The sequence below is a fragment of the Muscardinus avellanarius genome, assembly GCF_963383645.1.
Source record: "Muscardinus avellanarius genome assembly, chromosome: 4".
In the NCBI taxonomy this organism is placed as follows: domain Eukaryota; kingdom Metazoa; phylum Chordata; class Mammalia; order Rodentia; family Gliridae; genus Muscardinus; species Muscardinus avellanarius.
The window spans coordinates 126,655,853-126,674,394 of record NC_137789.1 but is presented as its reverse complement, the minus strand read 5'-3'; the positions used below and the strand labels follow the sequence as shown (position 1 = coordinate 126,674,394).

Here is an 18,542-nt window from a genome sequence, read left to right as displayed (position 1 = left end):
GGGCTGGGGATGGGTTGGTACCACACTAATGAGGCCAGCAATTATCCAGGTGACTCAGGGAAGCTCGGAAGTCACAGTGTTTTTCTGCAGAACAACACTAGAGGTCAACATGCTTCCTTTTATCTTCTGAACAGGGATCAGTTTTTCTGGCTGACAAGTTGATTCTGTCACACAGAAAATCACAACGACGGGCACCTGTGGCCAGGAGAATGCCAAGCTATAGAACTAGGCAGGGCTGGCTCGCTCTGATCCTTCTGTTAACGTTCCAGGTTTTCCAGTTCTTCCTTCAACTTTTCAACCCATAATGCACTCAAGTAGAAGCAAATGAGAGTCAGAGCAGTGTATAGAAGAAAAAAATTAAGTGAGAAATATCAAGTCATTAAAATACTTTTCCTCTTAGGAGGCTGACACAGGAAGACCGCTGGTTCCAGACCAGCCTCAGCAATTTAATAAGGCTCTCGGCAACTTAGCAAGACTCTGTTTTTAAATTAAAAAGTTTTTAAAGGCCTAAAGGTGTAGCTCGGAGGTAGAATGCCCCTGAGTTCAATCATTTGTACCCCCCAAAAAAAGAAAATAAAATGTTTTCCTATCAAAGTGGAAAAACCTACCTCTTATATATAATTATCATAATATCTTATTGTAGCTTTAAAAATACCAGCATGTTAAAAGGCTCTAATTTTAAAAAATGATCATACTAGGCTGGGGATCAATCTCGTACTCACTCTGTCCCCTCTCCCTTTCTCTCCCCTTCCTCTTTACGTCTTTCCTTTTTTCCTTTTATTCTAGCTTTTTATTTCAGGCATAATTTACACACAATAAGATGATACATTCAATAAGTCTTGATTGTACACATTTGCACAAACCCCTACCCCCTAACACCCCCCAATCAGATCCTTCCAGCCAATTCCTCCCAACCCTCCCCCTCCAGAGGCCACTGATCTGATTTCTACCAACATAGATTGGTTTGGCCTATTTTTATTCTTGATACAAATGGAATCACAGTGTCTATTCTGTGTGTGTCTGACTTCTTTAGCCCCCATTTTTGAGAGTCATTGTGTTAGTGTGTATATCAGTAGTGTGCCCTTTTTATTTCTGAGTAGTATTCCACTTCGTGGATATACCGCAATGTGTTTATTCATTCAGCAGTAGCAGAATGAATAAACATGTCCACATGAAAACATATGGACATGTTTTCATTTCTCTTTGGTTAATATCTAGGAATGCAGTTTCTGGATGCTAGGATCTAGATTTTTTTTTTTTTTTTGAGGGTCTGGGGATGGAACCCAGGGGCATTTGATCTCTGAGCTACACCCCCTGCCCTATTTTTTATTCTTTATTTTGAAACAGGGTCTCACTAAGTTGAGGAGGGCCTCACTAAGTAGCTGAGGCTGTTCGCAAACCGCAATCTTTTGGTCTCAGCCTCCCGAATGCTGGGATTACAAGCGTGCGCCACCGCGCCCGGCGGATCTAGATATTTAGCTCCATAAGAAACTACCAGACATTTTCCAAGGTGGCTGTACCATTCTGTACTCCTGTCAGCAATCGGAGAGTTCCAGCTGCTCCATCCACAGCCTCGTGCCCATTTGGCTATTTCGGTTTTAGCCTCCACTTTTTTTTTTTTTTTTTTTTTTTTTTTTTTGGTGGTACTGGGGTTTCTGGAAGCCCTTCTACCTCCGGGCTACACTCCCAGACCTATTTTTATATTTTTATTTGGAAACAGGGTCTCGTAAGCCAGTGCGGCTGGCTTCGAACCTGCGCGATCCTCCTGTCTCCACCTCCCAAGAGTGGGGATTACAAGCGTGCGCCACCACGCCCGGCTAGCCTCAGCTTGCATTTCAATGAGAAATAAGGAATCTGTTGATGTGTTTTTAGATCTACAATTGCGAACTGGAGGACGTAGCCGATTTCGAGGGCCTGACTGACTTCTCAGATACTTTCAAGTTGTACCGAGGCAAATCGGATGAGAATGAAGATCCTTCCGTGGTCGGAGAGTTTAAGGTGAGTGACGTGAGCACGTGCATCCTGCTTCGAGTCCACCTGGGCTCCGGGGGGACCTAGGATAAAGGCCAGCCAGCCTCTAGCAGGGTCATGGTCTCTGACCTCTGAAGGAAGCAGCAGTTGCTAACGCGCTCCAGGCGTTCTCAGCCGCTCGTCCTTCCTCGCTGCTTCATCCAGCCAGTCTTCAGTCCTGCAGAGGCGTGCCGTCCCCAGGCCAGCTCCCCTTCCCATCCCACCCCCTCCAGGCTGACGCAGAATGGCTGCGTCAGCTTCCCAGGCCTCTGTCCTCACCGTCCCCGGGACATCTGCCTCCTAGCCAGTCTCTTCCCCCATGCAACCCAACGGGATCCTGCACGTTGCTGGCTTAGAGATGTCACTTGGGTTTCCACAGGATCGAGTCTTGGCTCCTTCCAGAGGCAGAGCTGGCCTTTCACAAGTGACAAGTCCCCTCCCTCCCACGCCCCGCCGCGGAGCCTCTCCCAAGCCCCACACACCTAGTTCTTTCATGGTGTGGAGCCCTGGGCAGGCTCGTCTCTCTTCCCTTGATGCCCTTCCTTCCCTCTTTGTGGTCTGACAATCCCACACATGCTTTAAACGCCAGCTCAGATGTCACGCTCTTTGTCAAGCGTCCGATGGCTTCCAGCGGGGTGACTCACGCCGCTCTGGGCTCCCGCAGGTCTGGCTTTGGCTGCCGCATGAAGGCGCCTTTCACACTGCGTCAGTTCTATGGCCGCCCCTCCTTCCAACCACACTCAGTAAAGATACCCAAGATGTGCCACCTCGTCCTAATCCTTTGCCCCTAGCAGACATGACTAATGGATCAAGGGATTAAACCCTACACACAGTTGTCAGATCCTTCTCTTGACAGCCTCCCACCAAGCAGCCAAAGTGGACAGAAGACTAGGGCTAAGTTACCCTCCTCAGGCCAGATGGGAGTCCTTGAGTTTGGGATTCTCAACACCTGGCACATAGTAGGTATTTCCTTCATGCCACTTTGCTGAATAAAGACAGATAGAATTTGTGCTCAGACTCCAGCTTCAGTGCTCCCCCTGTGCTTAAAGTGCTTTCAAGATACGCTCAACATCCTCTCCAGCTGGCTAGCAAGCACACTCGCTCACAGACATCCATTGAGCCGGGCGTGATGATGCACACTTGTAGTCCCAGCATTTGGAAGACAGGAGGATTGTGGTTCGCACAGCCTCAGCTACTTAGTGAGGCCCTTTGCAGCTTAGTGAGACCCTGTTTCAAAATGAATTTAAAAAATCAGGCGGGGGATATAGCTTGGAGATAGAATTCCCCTGGGTTTCATCTCCAGTACCGCAACACAAAACAAAATAAAAAAGCATTCCTTGTTGCTGGGCATGGTGACATGCTGGTGATCCCGGTACTCGGGAGGGTGAGACAGGAGGATCACAGGTTGAGGACGGAATGAGCAATCAGGGAGACTCATCAACCTAGTGAGACCCTGTTTCAAAATAAAAATAAAATAGGGCTTGGGTATATAGCCCAGAGGTAGAATGGCCCTGGATTCAAGGTTCAAACCCCATGCGCACACACACACACACACACACACACACACACACACACACACACACTCCTTTGTGCTGGGCCCACTGGTGGCACTCAGCTGGAATCCCAGGACCTGGGAGACTGAGACAGGAGGATTGAAAGATGGAGGCCAGCTTCAGCAATGTAGCAAGACCCTGTCTCAAATTTTAAAAATTTTTGAAAAGGTCTAGGAGTGTAGCTCAGAGGTCAAATGTCCCTGAATTCAATCCCAGTATCCACCCCCAGATACAAAATAAAACGTCTACTAGTCTCACAGTCCCGTGTTTGACCCTGGCGGCAGGGTGATGACCAAGACCTGACATCTGGTCAGGAAGCTCACGGTCTGGTGGAGGAAGCAGACACAGCAGGACATTCGGGTGGCTCTCAGTACTGTGAGGAGACTGCGCAGGCTCTGAGGAGGGCAGGTGGGGCGCTCAGGAAGGGGTCCCCGGCAAAGTGGCCTCTTTGAGTGGAGTCTGAGGGCTGAGCAGTTCTCCTGAGAGTGAGACGGGGTGTGTGTGGGATAATGCGAGAGAAAGGAGATCACCCCTACTTCACTGGGTTTGCTCCTGTCTCCAAAGGATGGGCACCTTTTCACCAACCTCCCCACTTTTTTGGTACTGGGGGTGGAACCCCAGAGCATTCTACCTCTGAGCCGTAACCCCAGTCTGCCCTTCCTTTTTATTTTGAAGCCGGGTTTCGCTGTCGCCGAGAGTCTAAGTCGCTGAGGCCGTCCTTGAGCCTTCCATCCTCCTGTCTCAGCCTCCCAAGAACTGGGATTACAGGTGTGCACCGCTGTGCTCAGCTGTTCTCCACCCCCTCTTGCCACCAGCTCCCCTCACGCTGACCAGAGTCACCTCCACCCCCTGACCCGGGGATCGCCTGGCTCCTGGCCTGCCCTGCCCTCCTCCACCCCATCTCTCACATAATTACTTTATAATCATTTCCCTTTCCCTCCTGGAAACACAGGAAGTGCGGAGGATTTTTTTCACACACATACACACAAAATATCCCTCCCTTGCCCAATCCCTCCATCCGTGACTGTCCCCGAGTACCCTGGGGAGGAGGGCACTGCCCAGGCTGCCCAGGCCCCGTGAATCACCCATGTGTCTCTCTTAGGGCTCCTTCCGAATCTACCCCCTGTCCGATGACCCCAGCGTGCCGGCCCCTCCCAGGCAATTTCGGGAATTACCTGACAGTGTCCCACAGGAATGTACAGTTCGGATCTACATTGTTCGAGGCTTAGAGCTCCAGCCCCAGGACAACAATGGCCTGGTAAGAGCTTGGGTGTGGGACCTTCTCCTGTAGCAGGATAATTACAGTCCTCAGCCGCAATAATTGTCACGTTCTTTCTCTCTGGGCGTCTGTTATCTCACTAGGAGAAAGATACTCTATCAAAACAATGTATTCAGCAGGACCGTCCCCACGGAGATTTTCCTAAGAGCTTGCAAGGGCTTAAGGCCCTCTGGTTCGGCTTTCTCATTTTGCAGATGTGACCTGGGACTCCCCCCAACCCCAGCCGCTGCCACCCTAAGGAGACTGTTGCGCAGAGCTGGTCCGGGGCACGCAGGGTCATGGTGCCACCTGTCGTCACATGGGAGTGGATGTGGAAGCCGGCCGAGTCTATCCCCGAAATTGACTTCCACTTGCACCCTAGGCTGACATAACATCTCATCCGTCTTGTCCCCGCAGTGTGACCCTTACATAAAAATAACACTGGGCAGGAAGGTCATTGAGGACCGAGACAACTACGTGCCCAACACCCTCAACCCAGTTTTTGGCAGGTAAGGTCTATTTTGAAAATATTCTGCGGTTCATCTCTCCATGGAACATTAATAATACTAAGCATGTAATGTGTGTCTGGTATGGAGCGAGGCCCTGAAACTGTGCTCATGAGTTAGACAAGTATTCTAGTCAGGGGAGTAGGTAATAGTAAGTAAGTAAATGCACAAATAAAGAGCTCAGGAAGCCAGAGAGCGTGGTTAGTCAGTCCGGAGATGTCTTCTCGGAGGGCAGGTGTGTGCGCAGGTCTTGAGGGGTGAGGGGCGGCTGGCCAAGCCCGGGAGCAGCGGCCTGTGGGCTGTGCACAGGGAGAGGTGGAGCGGCTTGGCTGCAGTGAGGTGCTGTCTCCACCTCCAGAATCTAGTCTGGGCTGTTTTCCAGAACATCCTGGTCTCATCATTTTGATGCAGTGAATGTATTATTGCCTCTGTTATCCAAACCAGGAGGGGGCGGAAGATGATAGGGTCAAAGTGTCCTATTCTGATTTTTGTCTTCAGTTCCCAAAGAGAGAGAGAGGGAGAGAGAGAGAGAGAGAGAGAATATGTGTGTGTGTGTGTGTGTGTGTGTGTGTGTGTGTGTGTGTGTGTGTTACTGGGGGTTGAACCCAGGGACATTCTATCTCTGAGCTACACCGCCAACCCTTTTTATGTTTTGTTTTGAAACAGAGTCTGGCTAGGTTGCTAAGAGTCTCACTAGGTTGCGTTGCTGAGGCTGGTCCTGAATCTGCAATCATCCTCTCTCAGCCTCCCAAGTACTGGGATTATAGACATGACACCACCACCCTCAGCTTGTTCTCAAAGATTCTTGAAACAGCATTATTTTCTTCATGGTTAAAACCTAGGACTTGAGGCGGGCGTGGTGGCGCACACTTGTAATCCCAGCATTTGGGAGGCTGAGACCGGAGGATCGCGGTTCGCGGACAGCCTCGGCAACTTAGTGAGGCCCTCTGCAACTCAGCGAGACCCTGTTTCAAAATAGAGAATAAAAAATAGGGCAGGGGGTGTAGCTCAGAGGTCAAATGCCCCTGGGTTCCATCCCCAAAAGATCCACAAAAATAAATAAATAAATAAAACCTAGGACTTGTTTTTAGACAGACATATTCATCTTCTCAAGACCACCTCAGGTGCTCAGACCTAAGGGATGTGTGAATAGGACCACATTTCTCAGCTGTGAGCCGCTTCCAGCTCAGCTGTTATTTACTGAGCATTTCCTGCATGCAGACACTAGCTGAGCCACTTCTACAAAACATCTCAAAAATCTCACAGCTCAGCCAGGCCTGGTGGCCTGTGCCCATAACCCCAAGCAACTCTGGAGGCTGAGGTAGGAGAATCACAAGTCCAAGGCCAGCCTAGGCAACTTAGCAAGACCCTGTCTCAAAATAAAAATTTATTTTAAAAAAGGGCTGGGGGTGTATCTCAGAGGTAGAATGCCCCTGGTTCCATCCCCAGTGCTGAAAAAAAAAAAAAAAAAAAAAGAAAAAGAAACCTCACAACTCCCAGATGCTATTATTATTATCCCTGTCTTACACAAGAGGAAATGGAGGCCCAGAGAGACCCTGCGTCTTCCATCCCAGCTGCTAAGGGCAGAGGCAGGATGCTGCCTCCGATGTCCGACCCCAGCACCTGAGCAGCTTCTATGGGGCATCCCTGTCAAACATCTTAGCCTGGTGGGCGGGGCTTAGCAGCCAGGCATCACGGGCAGTGAGGAAGGGATGGAGCCTAGGTAGAGGCAGAATTCCTGACTCCAAGCCGGGGATCTTCCAGCACCACTGGCAACACTTCACATTTATGGCAAAGCTGGCACCTGCAGAAAAGACGTTCTTTGTCCAAAACTTTTGCGATATTTCTCCAGAACATTGCTGAGTGGGAGAACACTGAGTTCTGGTTTGCCAGGTGGCCTCTTTCCTCTCTCATATGTGTGTGTATACACACACACACACACACACACACACACACACGAATTTTTAGCAAAGTCTCTCATGTTCAATGTTCAAACATAACCATTCCCACAGTCAGTAACACACATACACACAAGACACCCACTGGGTCCCCAGGCTTGCACAGGTGCGCGCACGTGCACACACACACACACACACACACACACACTGGCACACATGCGCACCCTCTGTGCTACACACCCCAAGGCCACGAGCCAGGGAGTGGAAGTAATCCTCTGGCATGGCAATGTAGTCGTTCTCCTTTTCTTCCGCTGATCCAGCCCCGAGGTCTAGACAGGAAAAGGCACGTAAAGGCGGAAGGAGCCCGTGAGGGAGCTGGGGCGGGCAAGCCAGCTTTGAAAGGAGAAAGGCGTCCCTGTCTCGCTCTCTGGCTCACAGAAGCCAGGCTCCAGCTTAACTGAGTGGCGAAAAGCCTTGTGTGGAGCGACCAGGAGGAAGAGTTCTGCTCCGCCAGAGGCCGTCTAGCAGGCAGGACGTGCCCTCGTCCATCAAGGTGGAGTTGAGGAGGAGATGCAGGCTCCGCGGTCCCTCGGTGGCTCTGCTCCCTGGCTTCTGTCTTAGGAGATGGCTTTCCTCTCCGCAGAAACTCTTGAGGACTCTGGGATGGGGATTCAGGAAGGAGTGACCTTTCCTATGTGCTCGACCATCACGCCGCATCCTTCTCTGACATCCTGACATTCTCCGGGTTGCGTTCAACAAAGTATCAGTGTTTTTGATAAGATATGAATTGATGTTGCAGGTGGGAAAATAATAAAATTATTCCTTAATCAAACCAAGACATCTCAGTAAAAACTAATTGCAGGACTTTGCTGGGCCTTTAGTTTGCCCAGAGGAACTCTGAAAGAAGTGGTTCTCAACCTTATTTGGCCTTTTATCTCAAAGGATATGTATTGCCTGTCCCCTGGACTGGAAATGCGATGGGACATGTGTGGGTGGATCCAAGTGCCTTTTCTCCTGTGGTTTGCAGCCTCCTGCGGGCCTCAGGATGGCTAGCGCAGCCTTGAAAGTCTGGAATCTACCTAAGAGACATCCTGCGAGTTTCTATCAGAGCCCCTCTGATATGCAGCCTTCTACTCCAATGAATCAATATCCCTGGCTCTTTGGGCAGAAACGAGTCCACCCACGAGAGTGCAGTGCAAAGGGGAGAGGGAGAGAGGAAGGAGAGAAGAGGCCTTCCACAGATTCTCCTTCCACATACTGTACTGAGCGCGTACTATGGGGCCAGTACCTCCGTGGACAGTGCCAGCACAGGGCTTCAACCCTGCCTGTGTGGCACACTTCAGCATTTTCTGTACCGCGCTGCCCACTTGCCCCCAAAAGGACTGTCTGATTATTTCTCTACCTCAGAAGCATTTGCGCTTTAGTACGGATCCTACAGAAAAATCTTAAAGAAACAAAGCACAAGTCAGCTGGGGACCTGGGAGGGGTGGGGAGACTACCGGGCTTCCCGCACACCCCACAGTGTTGGATTCCGTGCACAGCCCTCTCCTGTGCTCTTGGGGGGCAGGACAGAGGTGTTTTGTGGGGAAGGGGTCCCCAGTGAAGGAGAGGAAGGGACACAGTGGGGGTACAGGTAGGGAAGGAGCTGTCAGAGTTTTTGTGACTTTCCAATCTCCCTGCTGGAGAGACACACTCAGGTGCCCTGATTAACAGACATGTGATAACAATACAGTCACTGATGTTATAATTATTATTATACTAGACTTTGATCAATGCCCTTTTGTCAAATGCTCCCTAAACATTTCTTCACTTAACCCTTTTTGTTCAGTTATGATACATGCTCAAATGGCATGTGTTATCACCATTTTACAGGTGGGAAAACTGATCACAGAGAGGTTAGGTAGACAGCCACAGCTAAGCTGGCTGCCTGTAATCCCAGTACTTAGGAGGTGAAGACAGGGGGGTCACAGGTTCAAGACCAGCCTCAACAACTTAGTAAGACTCCCAGCAACTTAGTAAGAACCTGTTCAAATTTTTATAAAAGGGCAGAGGGGGGTTATAGCTTGAATGTAGAATGCCCCTGGGTTCAATCCCAGGCAGGCGGGAAGGCAGGAAGAAGAAAAAAGAAAAAAGGTCTCACACCTAGTAAGCAGCAATGCTGATATTCAAAGATAGGTATTTGAACCAGGCGTGACGGAACACACCTGTAATCCCACTACTTGGGAGGCTGAGACAGGAAGGTCACAGTTTCGAGGCCAGCCTCAGCCTTTTAGTGAGGCCCTCTGCAACTTGGTGAGACCCTTGTTTCAAAGTAAAATTAAAGCAGGGCTGGGGGTGTGGCTCAGAGGTAGAATGCCCATCGGTTCAATCCCCAGCACCACAAAAACAAGACAAAACAAAAAACACCCAAAATAAGATAGCTGTTTAGGCCCGGGCTCTCTCCTGAGCAAGCGTATATTCTCTTGTATTGCTCTTGTAATATTTGTATTACAAAATTCTTTTGTATTGCTCTCATTCCCTACCTATCAGCCTCCACCGCTGGCCATCCTGGCCGCTTGTGCTCCAGCCGCCACAGTGGCGGCCTGGGAACTGCTTGCATAGAGTTCCGGGCTTTTGTGAGAAGCCTGAATAGAGTGTGGCGATTCTGACCCTGCATTTCTTCATTTAGGATGTACGAACTGAGCTGCTACTTACCTCAAGAGAAAGACCTGAAAATTTCTGTCTACGATTATGACACCTTCACCCGGGATGAAAAAGTAGGGGAAACCATCATCGATCTGGAGAACCGCTTCCTGTCCCGGTTCGGGTCCCACTGCGGCATTCCTGAGCAGTACTGCGTGTAAGTTGTGTGGATGAGCTCGCCCCCTCTGACCTTAGCACCAGGGGGGCCTCGGCAGCCACTGCTGCGTTCAGTAGGTTAAATACTGGTACTATGGGTATGATTGTGTTAGGGAGAATCAGGGCTCCACATTTGTACCGTAGTCTGTGTATATGGTGCCCAGCCCCTGGAGCAACGCAAGACTCTCCAGGGCAGCGTAGGTAGCTGTGCTCAGAGACCCTCCATTCTCTCTCTTTGACCTTCTCCTGGACGTGAAGGGCTGCAGGCTGGCAACGTGTGGCTGCAGGAATTCTCTGACTTTGAAAATAAATCTTCCCTGAACCCCTCCTCCAAACCGATCAACATTGTGCTGTCTTCTTCCCCTGCCTGCCGGCCAGTCCCTACCCAAGTATCTAAGGAGACAGAGCTTGCCATCTCTAGCTTATGAGTTCGCCTATTATGAGCACGGTGATCTTGAACTCCCCATTTCAACTGAGGACAAAAATAAATAGTAAATATGATAAGTAAATAAAAGTGGATTTGGTTAAGGCCAAAATGACATGTGGATTTTAGGCCTCCCTCCAAAATAGATTCCTAGGCAAAAGTCAAAGTATACAGCACAAGCTGGGCATGGCGGCACACCTTGTAATCCCAGTACTTGGGCAGCTGAGACAGAAGGATTGTGGGTTTGAGGCCAGCCTCAGCAACTTATCAAGACCCTCTGCAACTTAGTTAGACCCTGTTTCAAAATAAAAAAAAAAAATAAAACAGAACTAGTGGTATAGCTCAGAGGTAGAACAACCTTGGATTCAAGTCTCAGTACCCCCCCACACACAAAAGTGTAGAATACATTGCCTGCTCCCGTAATGCCGAGTACCCAGAAGTACATGAGGATGTGTGTGTATAAGTCCAAGAAGAACCCACAGGCCCTGAAGTAACTCCAGAAAAACGCAATGTTGTTCACAGTTCTGGAGTAAACACTTGGCGAGATCAACTGAGACCAACGCAGTTGCTTCAAAATGTAGCCAGATTCAAAGGCTTCCCGCCACCTGTCCTCTCTGAAGACGGAAGCAGAATCAGATATGGAGGGAGAGACTACAGCTTGGATGAATTTGGTGAGCACACAGCTGTGGGTGGGAAGGAAAGTATAGTCATAACCCCTCTCTGCTGCTGGGCGGGGGCAGAGGGCATGGGCAGCCCGTTCCCTAACTATACCAGAGGCGGCTGTGCACACGACTCTCACTAACAAAAGCCGCACTACAGTGGAGTTTGGCTGTCTTGTCAAGTGTCAGGGTGGCCGCATTCTCCCGTCTGTCTCATGTTTTACATGGTCTTTTCAGGTCGTAGCCACATGAGCTTTGAGCACAGAGTTCTAGTAATTACCTGATTCCCATGTAATATATAATTAGCTCACTAATGCTCAGATGGTAGTCCAGAAACTTCTCTTCCATGTCCATTCCATCATTTCATTTAATCCAGCTCTTCTCTGAGAAGCATCACAGATGCAGGGGTACCAGGACTTGAAGACCCTGCTAAGTTCCGTCGGGCTCACATACAAGTTTGGGGTCTTTCTCCTTCCCAAACAACAATTTATAACAAAAGCAACCCGTTCTGACACCTAGACAGGTAGCCACGCTGTGACAAAGGCTGCAGTAACCTTCACAAGCGCACGAGCTGTGGTCTGCCTCCATATTTTATAGCGGGGAGGAACTGTGGGATGGAGTCCTGGTGTGGCTGGCATTCCATGCCCCGAGGCAAAGCTGAACAAGGACTTGGGAGCAGAAGTGCTTCCTGTTCCTCCACCTGATTCTTGACATTGTAAGAAAGTGGGCTTTGTCTTTCCAGTTTAAAGAGGATTTAATCAATCTCAAGAACAATTAGGAGTTTAAGAAATACCGGTGTCAAGCACAGTGAGGCATGAGACAGGAGGATCGCAGGCTCGAGACTGGCGCACGGTCACTTAGCAAGACTCTGTTTCAAAATTTAAAACTACGAAATAAAAAGGAAAAGGGCTGCAGGTATATCTCAGAAGTGAAATGCCCCTGGATTCAATCCCAGTATAAGAAAGAAAGGAGAGGGGGAGGGAAGGAGGGAGGAAGGAAGGATAAACTTGCGAAAGCTATTGGAAATGAACTGAGGAGTACCATAGTCTAGTGGTGAAGGATACCTAGGAATTGCTCCCAATAATTAACTTTCTTCTCCCCCCAAAAAACTATATCAGTAATGGAGATTGTTCAAGTTACTATTGTTATATGACAAGTCACCCTAAAACTTAGCAACAGAAAATAACCATGTTTCTTTTGCTCAGTTTTGTGGGTCAGGAATTTGGGAGGGGCCCTGCCCAGCTGCTCTCCCTAGAGACCTCTCATGGGACCCTACTCATCCAAGAGCTGGGCCGGAGCGCTGGCCCGGGTGGCTCACATACCGGCTGGCAGCCAGTGCTGGTTCTCACTGGGCCTGTGAGCAGACAGCTACTACACAGCCCTCCCTGCAGGGCGATCTCTGGGTACTCAGCCTCAGTGCATGGTAGATGGTTTCCCCCAGAGTTATTCTCTTAAAAGACCCAGGCAGGAGCCTCCTGTCCTTTTATTGCCAACCTTAAAAGTTGTCACAATATCCAGCCAGGTGTGGTGGCACATGCCTATAATCCCAGTACTTGGGAGGCTCAGACAGAGGGTTACAGGTTCAAGGCTAGCCTTCTCAAGTCAGTAAGGCTCTGTTTCAAAAAGAATAAAAACACAAAGGACTAGGAAGTAAAGCTCAACAAAGGTAGAATACCCCTGGGTTCAATTCCCAGTACCCCCCAAAGAAAGATGAATCACACAGCATCCTTTCTCCATACTTTAGTGTTTCAATATATCTCCAGATCCAAAGAGAAACAACACAGAACCCACCTCCTGATGGGAGAAGTGTTCAAGAACCGGAAAAACCATGTTTTCATAATATCACCATGATGCTAGCTGCTTAACAGTTGAATTTCTAAAATTCAGTGGCTTAACACATCTCAATTCAAAATGGGCATCCCTATGAGCATGGTGGCACAGCCTGTAATCCCATTACTTGGGAGGCTAACAGGGGATCACAGGTTTGAGACTAGCCTCGGCAACTTAGTGAGACCCTGTTCCCTGTTACAAAATTTAAAAAGGCCAGAAGGTATAGCTCAGTGGTAGCGTGTCCCTGGGTTCAGTCCCAAGTCTCCCTCCCTCTCTCTTTCACACACACACACACACACACACACACACACACACACACACACACACACATTTTGGGGGAGGGGGATCCTCCAAGCAGAACTTCATGGACTCAGGGCCCTTCTGTCATATAGCTCTACCATTCTCCAGCACAGACGTCTGAGGTTGCTGTCCCCTTCCACGCCCACAAGAGAAAGGCCAGCAGAGGGTCACACAGGAGATATTAACGGGCCAGATATTAATGGCTGGTCATACCTAGCCGCAAGGGAGGCTGGGAAATAGGCTGTGAGCTTGTGCCACAAAAATAAATGCATATTCCTCCCACCCATTCTGGGTGTTCTGGTCCTGTGCTACTAGAAGTCCACAGATTGGAGGTGAGCCTGGGCAGGAAGGGCCCCTGGTGACCAGCCATTTCTACTCACTGTTCCTTCGAGTCACTGTTTCCACACTAGCAGCATCTGTCCACTGTCGCTGAGTTTAGGATGAAGTGCTACAAGCATCTCAGGGCCATCTGGCTGAACTCTTCATGATCACCCATCCCTGTCTCGTGTCACTCTCTATTCCAGAGCTCAACAAAATTCTGCACCAGCACCTTGGAGCCCCAGAAGAGCGTCTCGCCCTTCACATCCTCAGGACTCAGGGGCTGGTCCCTGAGCACGTGGAGACGAGGACTTTGCACAGCACTTTCCAGCCCAACATTTCCCAGGTGACCCAGGAGACTCAACCTTTGAGGACGCTTCATCTAAATGCAATAGCAAGAGCTGACAGAGATCTGCCCCTTGTATCACATTTGAATGCTTATAGACACGAAAGAAGAAATGAAACTCGAATCAGCCTCATTACAATTAGGAATTCATTGTTAGAATTTTCCAGGGACTCACTAAAAACCGGTGCAGATTATCTGTGACTCAGGTCTCCCACTTGTCTTTAAACTGCTTCTCTCTCTCTCTCTTTCTCTCTCTCTCTCTCTCTCTCTCTCTCTCTCTCTCTCTCTCTCTCCCTCCCTCCCTCCCTCTCTCTCTCCCCCTCTCTCTCTCCCTCTCTCTCTCACTGTCTCTGTCTCTCTTTCTCTCTCTTGTTTGCTGTGATCATCCTCCTATGAGTCTTAATAGTGCGCACACAGTTTCTAGGGTATTGTAATGTATATACTCCTAGACATATATGGATTGGTTACTCCAAACTATCCCAACTCTCCACCAAAGGACCACTCTGCTGTAGCCAGGAGGGTAGGTTCTGCAAAAGTGACTGAGGTAGGCCCATCTTGGGGAGGAGCTGTCATCTAAGACTACAGAGTCAGGGAACCCTGGCACCCCCCAAAATAACAAAGAGTCAGGGAAACAGACCATGCACATAGCAACGGAGGCAGGTCAGCTCCTGGAAGATGGGGAGCAGCTACCAGACGAGCAAAACAAGGCATGGCCAATGACAAAATCGTCTATGCGAAGACTTTATATAGTGAACATCTCCAGGCTGTGTCTATAGAGATTTGGATCCAGTAGGTCTGGTTTAAGGCCAGGAATCTGAATTCACCTGGAGGGGTTCTGATACAGGTGGCTAGGTGATTTTAAGAATATCAGTCTTGTTGGGCGTGGTGGCACACGCCTATAATCCCAGTACTTGGGAGGCTGAGACAGGAGAATTGCAGGTTTAAGGACACCTCAGCAACATAGCGAGATTCTCAACAACCTAGCAAGACCCTATTTCAAAAATAAAAAAGAGCTCAGAGGTAGAATGCCCCTGGGTTCAATCCCAGTAACACACACACACACACACACACACACACACACACACACACACACACACATTCATATTCTCTCTTTTGCGCTATCTCTCTCTCTCTCTCTCTCTCTCTCTCTCTCTCTCTCTCTCACACACACACACACACACACAGAATATCAGTCTACTGGATGCAAATATTGTCACATCTACTAAGGTTATAGGCAAGATTGTCACTAAGGAATGGGTCCAAGTGGCTGGGTGTACTAGATATACTCTCTTCCTTTTGGTTTGTGCTACATTTTCCTGTCTCCCATTTCTTACTCTTCTTCCTTCCACCAAAGAGCCTATTTTCCCTCCTCTTTGGCCTCCTGTTATATAGGAGTCTCAATAAATGACCAAGTGAGGAAGATCCCTCCCTGGGAAACCTCCAGTCCGCCATCACTTCTGCCTGCAACATTGGACACTGGCTGGCTAGGTTCTAGGAGACATCAGGTCACTGTTCTGCAGCCTGATGGATTATAGAACCCTGAGCCCTAAACATTTGTTGGAAGAAAGTCAGGATCATAGGAAATTATATCTCTTTTCAAGAGGTCTAGATAATTCATTTTGATCACAATGCATTAAGAAGCATTGTGGCTTCCTTGACAACCTTCTCTAAGACCAGTTTGTTTTTGTCTGAAAGCACAGTCTACAGACCATCTAAAAGGATAAGGAGACTATAAATTGGTTTGTATGTATGATAGAGTTTTTTACTGGCATTCCTAGCCTGTCTGAAGAACATTCCAGGCAGATGGATGGGCCCAGTCTGGGGCAAAGAGCTGAGCAGGGCCTCAGCAAGATGGCTGCACAAGCGTCAGCCAGGGCCTGCACCCTTCCCATCCCGAGAGCCCCGTACCAGAAGCGGGCATTGTTAACCAGTCACAGCGCATCCTCACCTTTGGGAACAGTAACAGTCTTGTCATTGTTGAGCCCCTCCTTTGAAAAAGTCCTGGAGTGAGTTTTTCTTTTACAAAGCTCAGTACCATTTATATAACTTTGATTTTGTGTCTTGAGGTAAGTGGAGACTCCCTTGCAACCAAACTGGGACCCATCCCAAGTAGACAACGTGAGGAACCACAGTGACAGCGTGCGGATTGCTAGAGGTGAAGAGCTGAGTCTAAGTTGTTGTGAGAAGGTGTGTGTGTGTGTGTGTGTGTGTGTGTGTGTGTGTGTGTTGAGAGCTGGAGAGGTGATAGAAAATCCCTCATGTTATTAACTAAAGAAAACTCAGACTGTGATACAAATGCCATATGCTGCCATCAGGGTCCCCTGGCTGAGAATAGGGAGAGAGTGGCCTACATGACCCCAGAGACCTAAGGCTAACCCTGGCCTGCTGTCTCCACTTACTGCCTTCCAGTGTGGACTAGAACATTAGCAAGCCTGAAGAAATATGGTAAGAGACTGAGTCTACCACCCATGATATAACGTCAGTGCTCTTTTTGTTTTTGGTTGGTTTAGGGCAAACTTCAGATGTGGGTGGATGTTTTCCCCAAGAGTTTGGGGCCGCCGGGCCCTCCTTTCAACATCACACCCCGGAAAGCCAAGAAGTAAGTGATCCTGAGACCCTGCTACCCTGGACTGGGCACTTGCTCTGGGACCAGATAAAAAGCACTTTCAAAATGTGCTCCTTTCAGATACTACCTGCGTGTGATCATCTGGAACACCAAGGACGTGGTCTTGGATGAGAGAAGCATCACCGGGGAGGACATGAGTGATATCTATGTCAAAGGGTGAGGTTCCATGCAGGTACCTTCCACAAACTTAGGCCCACCATAGGAGTCTTGGGTATTTGAGTCTATTTTAGTGTGTGTGTGTGCATGTGTGTGTGTGTGCGTGTGTGTGTGTGTGTGTGTGTGTGTGTGCATGTGTGTGTGTGTGTGTTGACAGGGATTGAACCTGGGGGCATTTGCCTCCTAGCTACACCTCCAGCCCTATTTTATTTTGAAACAAAGTCTCTGTCTGCTAAATTGCTGAGGCTGTCCCCAAACCTCCCATCTTCCTGTCTCGGCCTCCCAAGCACTGGGATTACAGGTGTGTCCCACTATGCTGGGCGATTTTATCTTATTAGTGTGAACTGTGTAGGAAACACTAGCAAAATATAGATGGGGGAAGAGCAGACAGAAAAGAAAGAATTGTATGGACCTTATGTATGAGCAGGAATGCCTAACACTACAAGAAAAGATAAATATGTCATCATTTCTCATTTAAAAATGCAGATTTTCTCCAGTTCATTAAGCAGACTAGCAGACTTGTTATTTCTTAGTTTTTTTAGTCACACACTTTCTTATTCCTCTTTGATACATTGAGCAACTAGCCTTAGAAACACAAGTAAATTTTCCAAAACAAACTTTTTAATATATTTTATTGTAAGGAACCCATGTCCATTAAAAAGAGGAAACATTGGCAGATTTTTATTTTATTTTATTTTATTAGTATTCATCCACCAGGCACTGTTTCCAAATTAAAAAATAAGAGGTATAGCTCAGAGGTAGAATGTACCTGGGTCCAATCCCCAGTGCCACACACACACGCACACACACACACGCACACACACACACACACACACACACACACACACAGCATTAATCCCACCAACACATGAAATGCCATAGTTCATGATTCTCTTACTTGCATAATTCAGTTTCCAACAGTCCTTGTTGATGTTAGTGTCTTCATGTCTTGTAACGCTTTGATGTTGAAGGCAGACAGCTCAGTGATTAAGAAACTAGACTTGGAGTTAAACTTTCTTGGTTCATATCCTGGTACTTTCCCTGTTTGATGGGCAAAGTCACAGGCTCACTGCTCCTCATCTGCAGAATGGAGATAATGATATCTACTTCCTCGGGATATCCAGAAGATTCAGTTACTCAAAGCTGTTGGGGTGGTGTCTGGCAGATGGCATGCACCCTATGGGTGTTAGCTAGAATTCTTGCTACTCTGTATGGACTGAGTTCTCTCTTTGATAGTAGGAGATAAGACATGTTGAAATGTAATCTCTTCACAGAGTGAGAACAAAATTCCACTTATCATCCTAAGGGGCCTTCAATCAAAACGAAGTTAAAGACATAATTATTATTATTTAGTTTCACTGTAAACAGGGACTGTTTCATCAAGTTCTTCATTATTCTTTCTCCTTTTAGGATCTCATTACCATTCCTCAAGGAAAACTAATCCCAGCTAATTATATCTATGCAAATTTATTTGGCTATTATAGCATTATTCTTTTTCAAATCAAGAGAACAAACTCAAGTAATACTGGCTTGCAAAAAACAAAAAAAACAAAAAAAAAACTCTAATCAAAGAACAAACTTCATGAAAAAGTACCATGTAAAATTTGGAATTAAAATCTGAATACTAGGGTTAAGGGTTTAGTTCGGTCGTAGCATGCCTGGCACTATACATGTATGAGCGTTACATATAAAGCTATGTGCGCATGCACAAAATACATATAACTGGAACATTTGCTTAACTTGTCTTTTTTGTGTGTGATACTGAGGGTGGAACCCAGAGGCTTTTTACCTCCGGGCTAAACTCTCAGACCCATTTTTTT

At 48.1% G+C, this 18,542-nt stretch overlaps 1 protein-coding gene across 2 annotated transcripts in view; it reads left to right on the top strand.

The window, feature by feature from the left end:
• Positions 1-18,542, top strand: part of MYOF (myoferlin) — a gene marked incomplete at both ends in the record, with an annotated part of 168,850 nt that overhangs the window by 136,569 nt on the left and 13,739 nt on the right. For both annotated transcript variants that reach the window (XM_080693595.1, XM_080693594.1), the window contains 8 exons: positions 1,873-1,998; positions 4,666-4,821; positions 5,239-5,330; positions 9,894-10,064; positions 11,010-11,158; positions 13,801-13,940; positions 16,451-16,539; positions 16,627-16,722. In XM_080693595.1, coding sequence (XP_080549721.1) covers positions 1,873-1,998; positions 4,666-4,821; positions 5,239-5,330; positions 9,894-10,064; positions 11,010-11,158; positions 13,801-13,940; positions 16,451-16,539; positions 16,627-16,722 — 1,019 coding nt within the window. The remainder of the gene's footprint in view (positions 1-1,872; positions 1,999-4,665; positions 4,822-5,238; positions 5,331-9,893; positions 10,065-11,009; positions 11,159-13,800; positions 13,941-16,450; positions 16,540-16,626; positions 16,723-18,542) is intronic.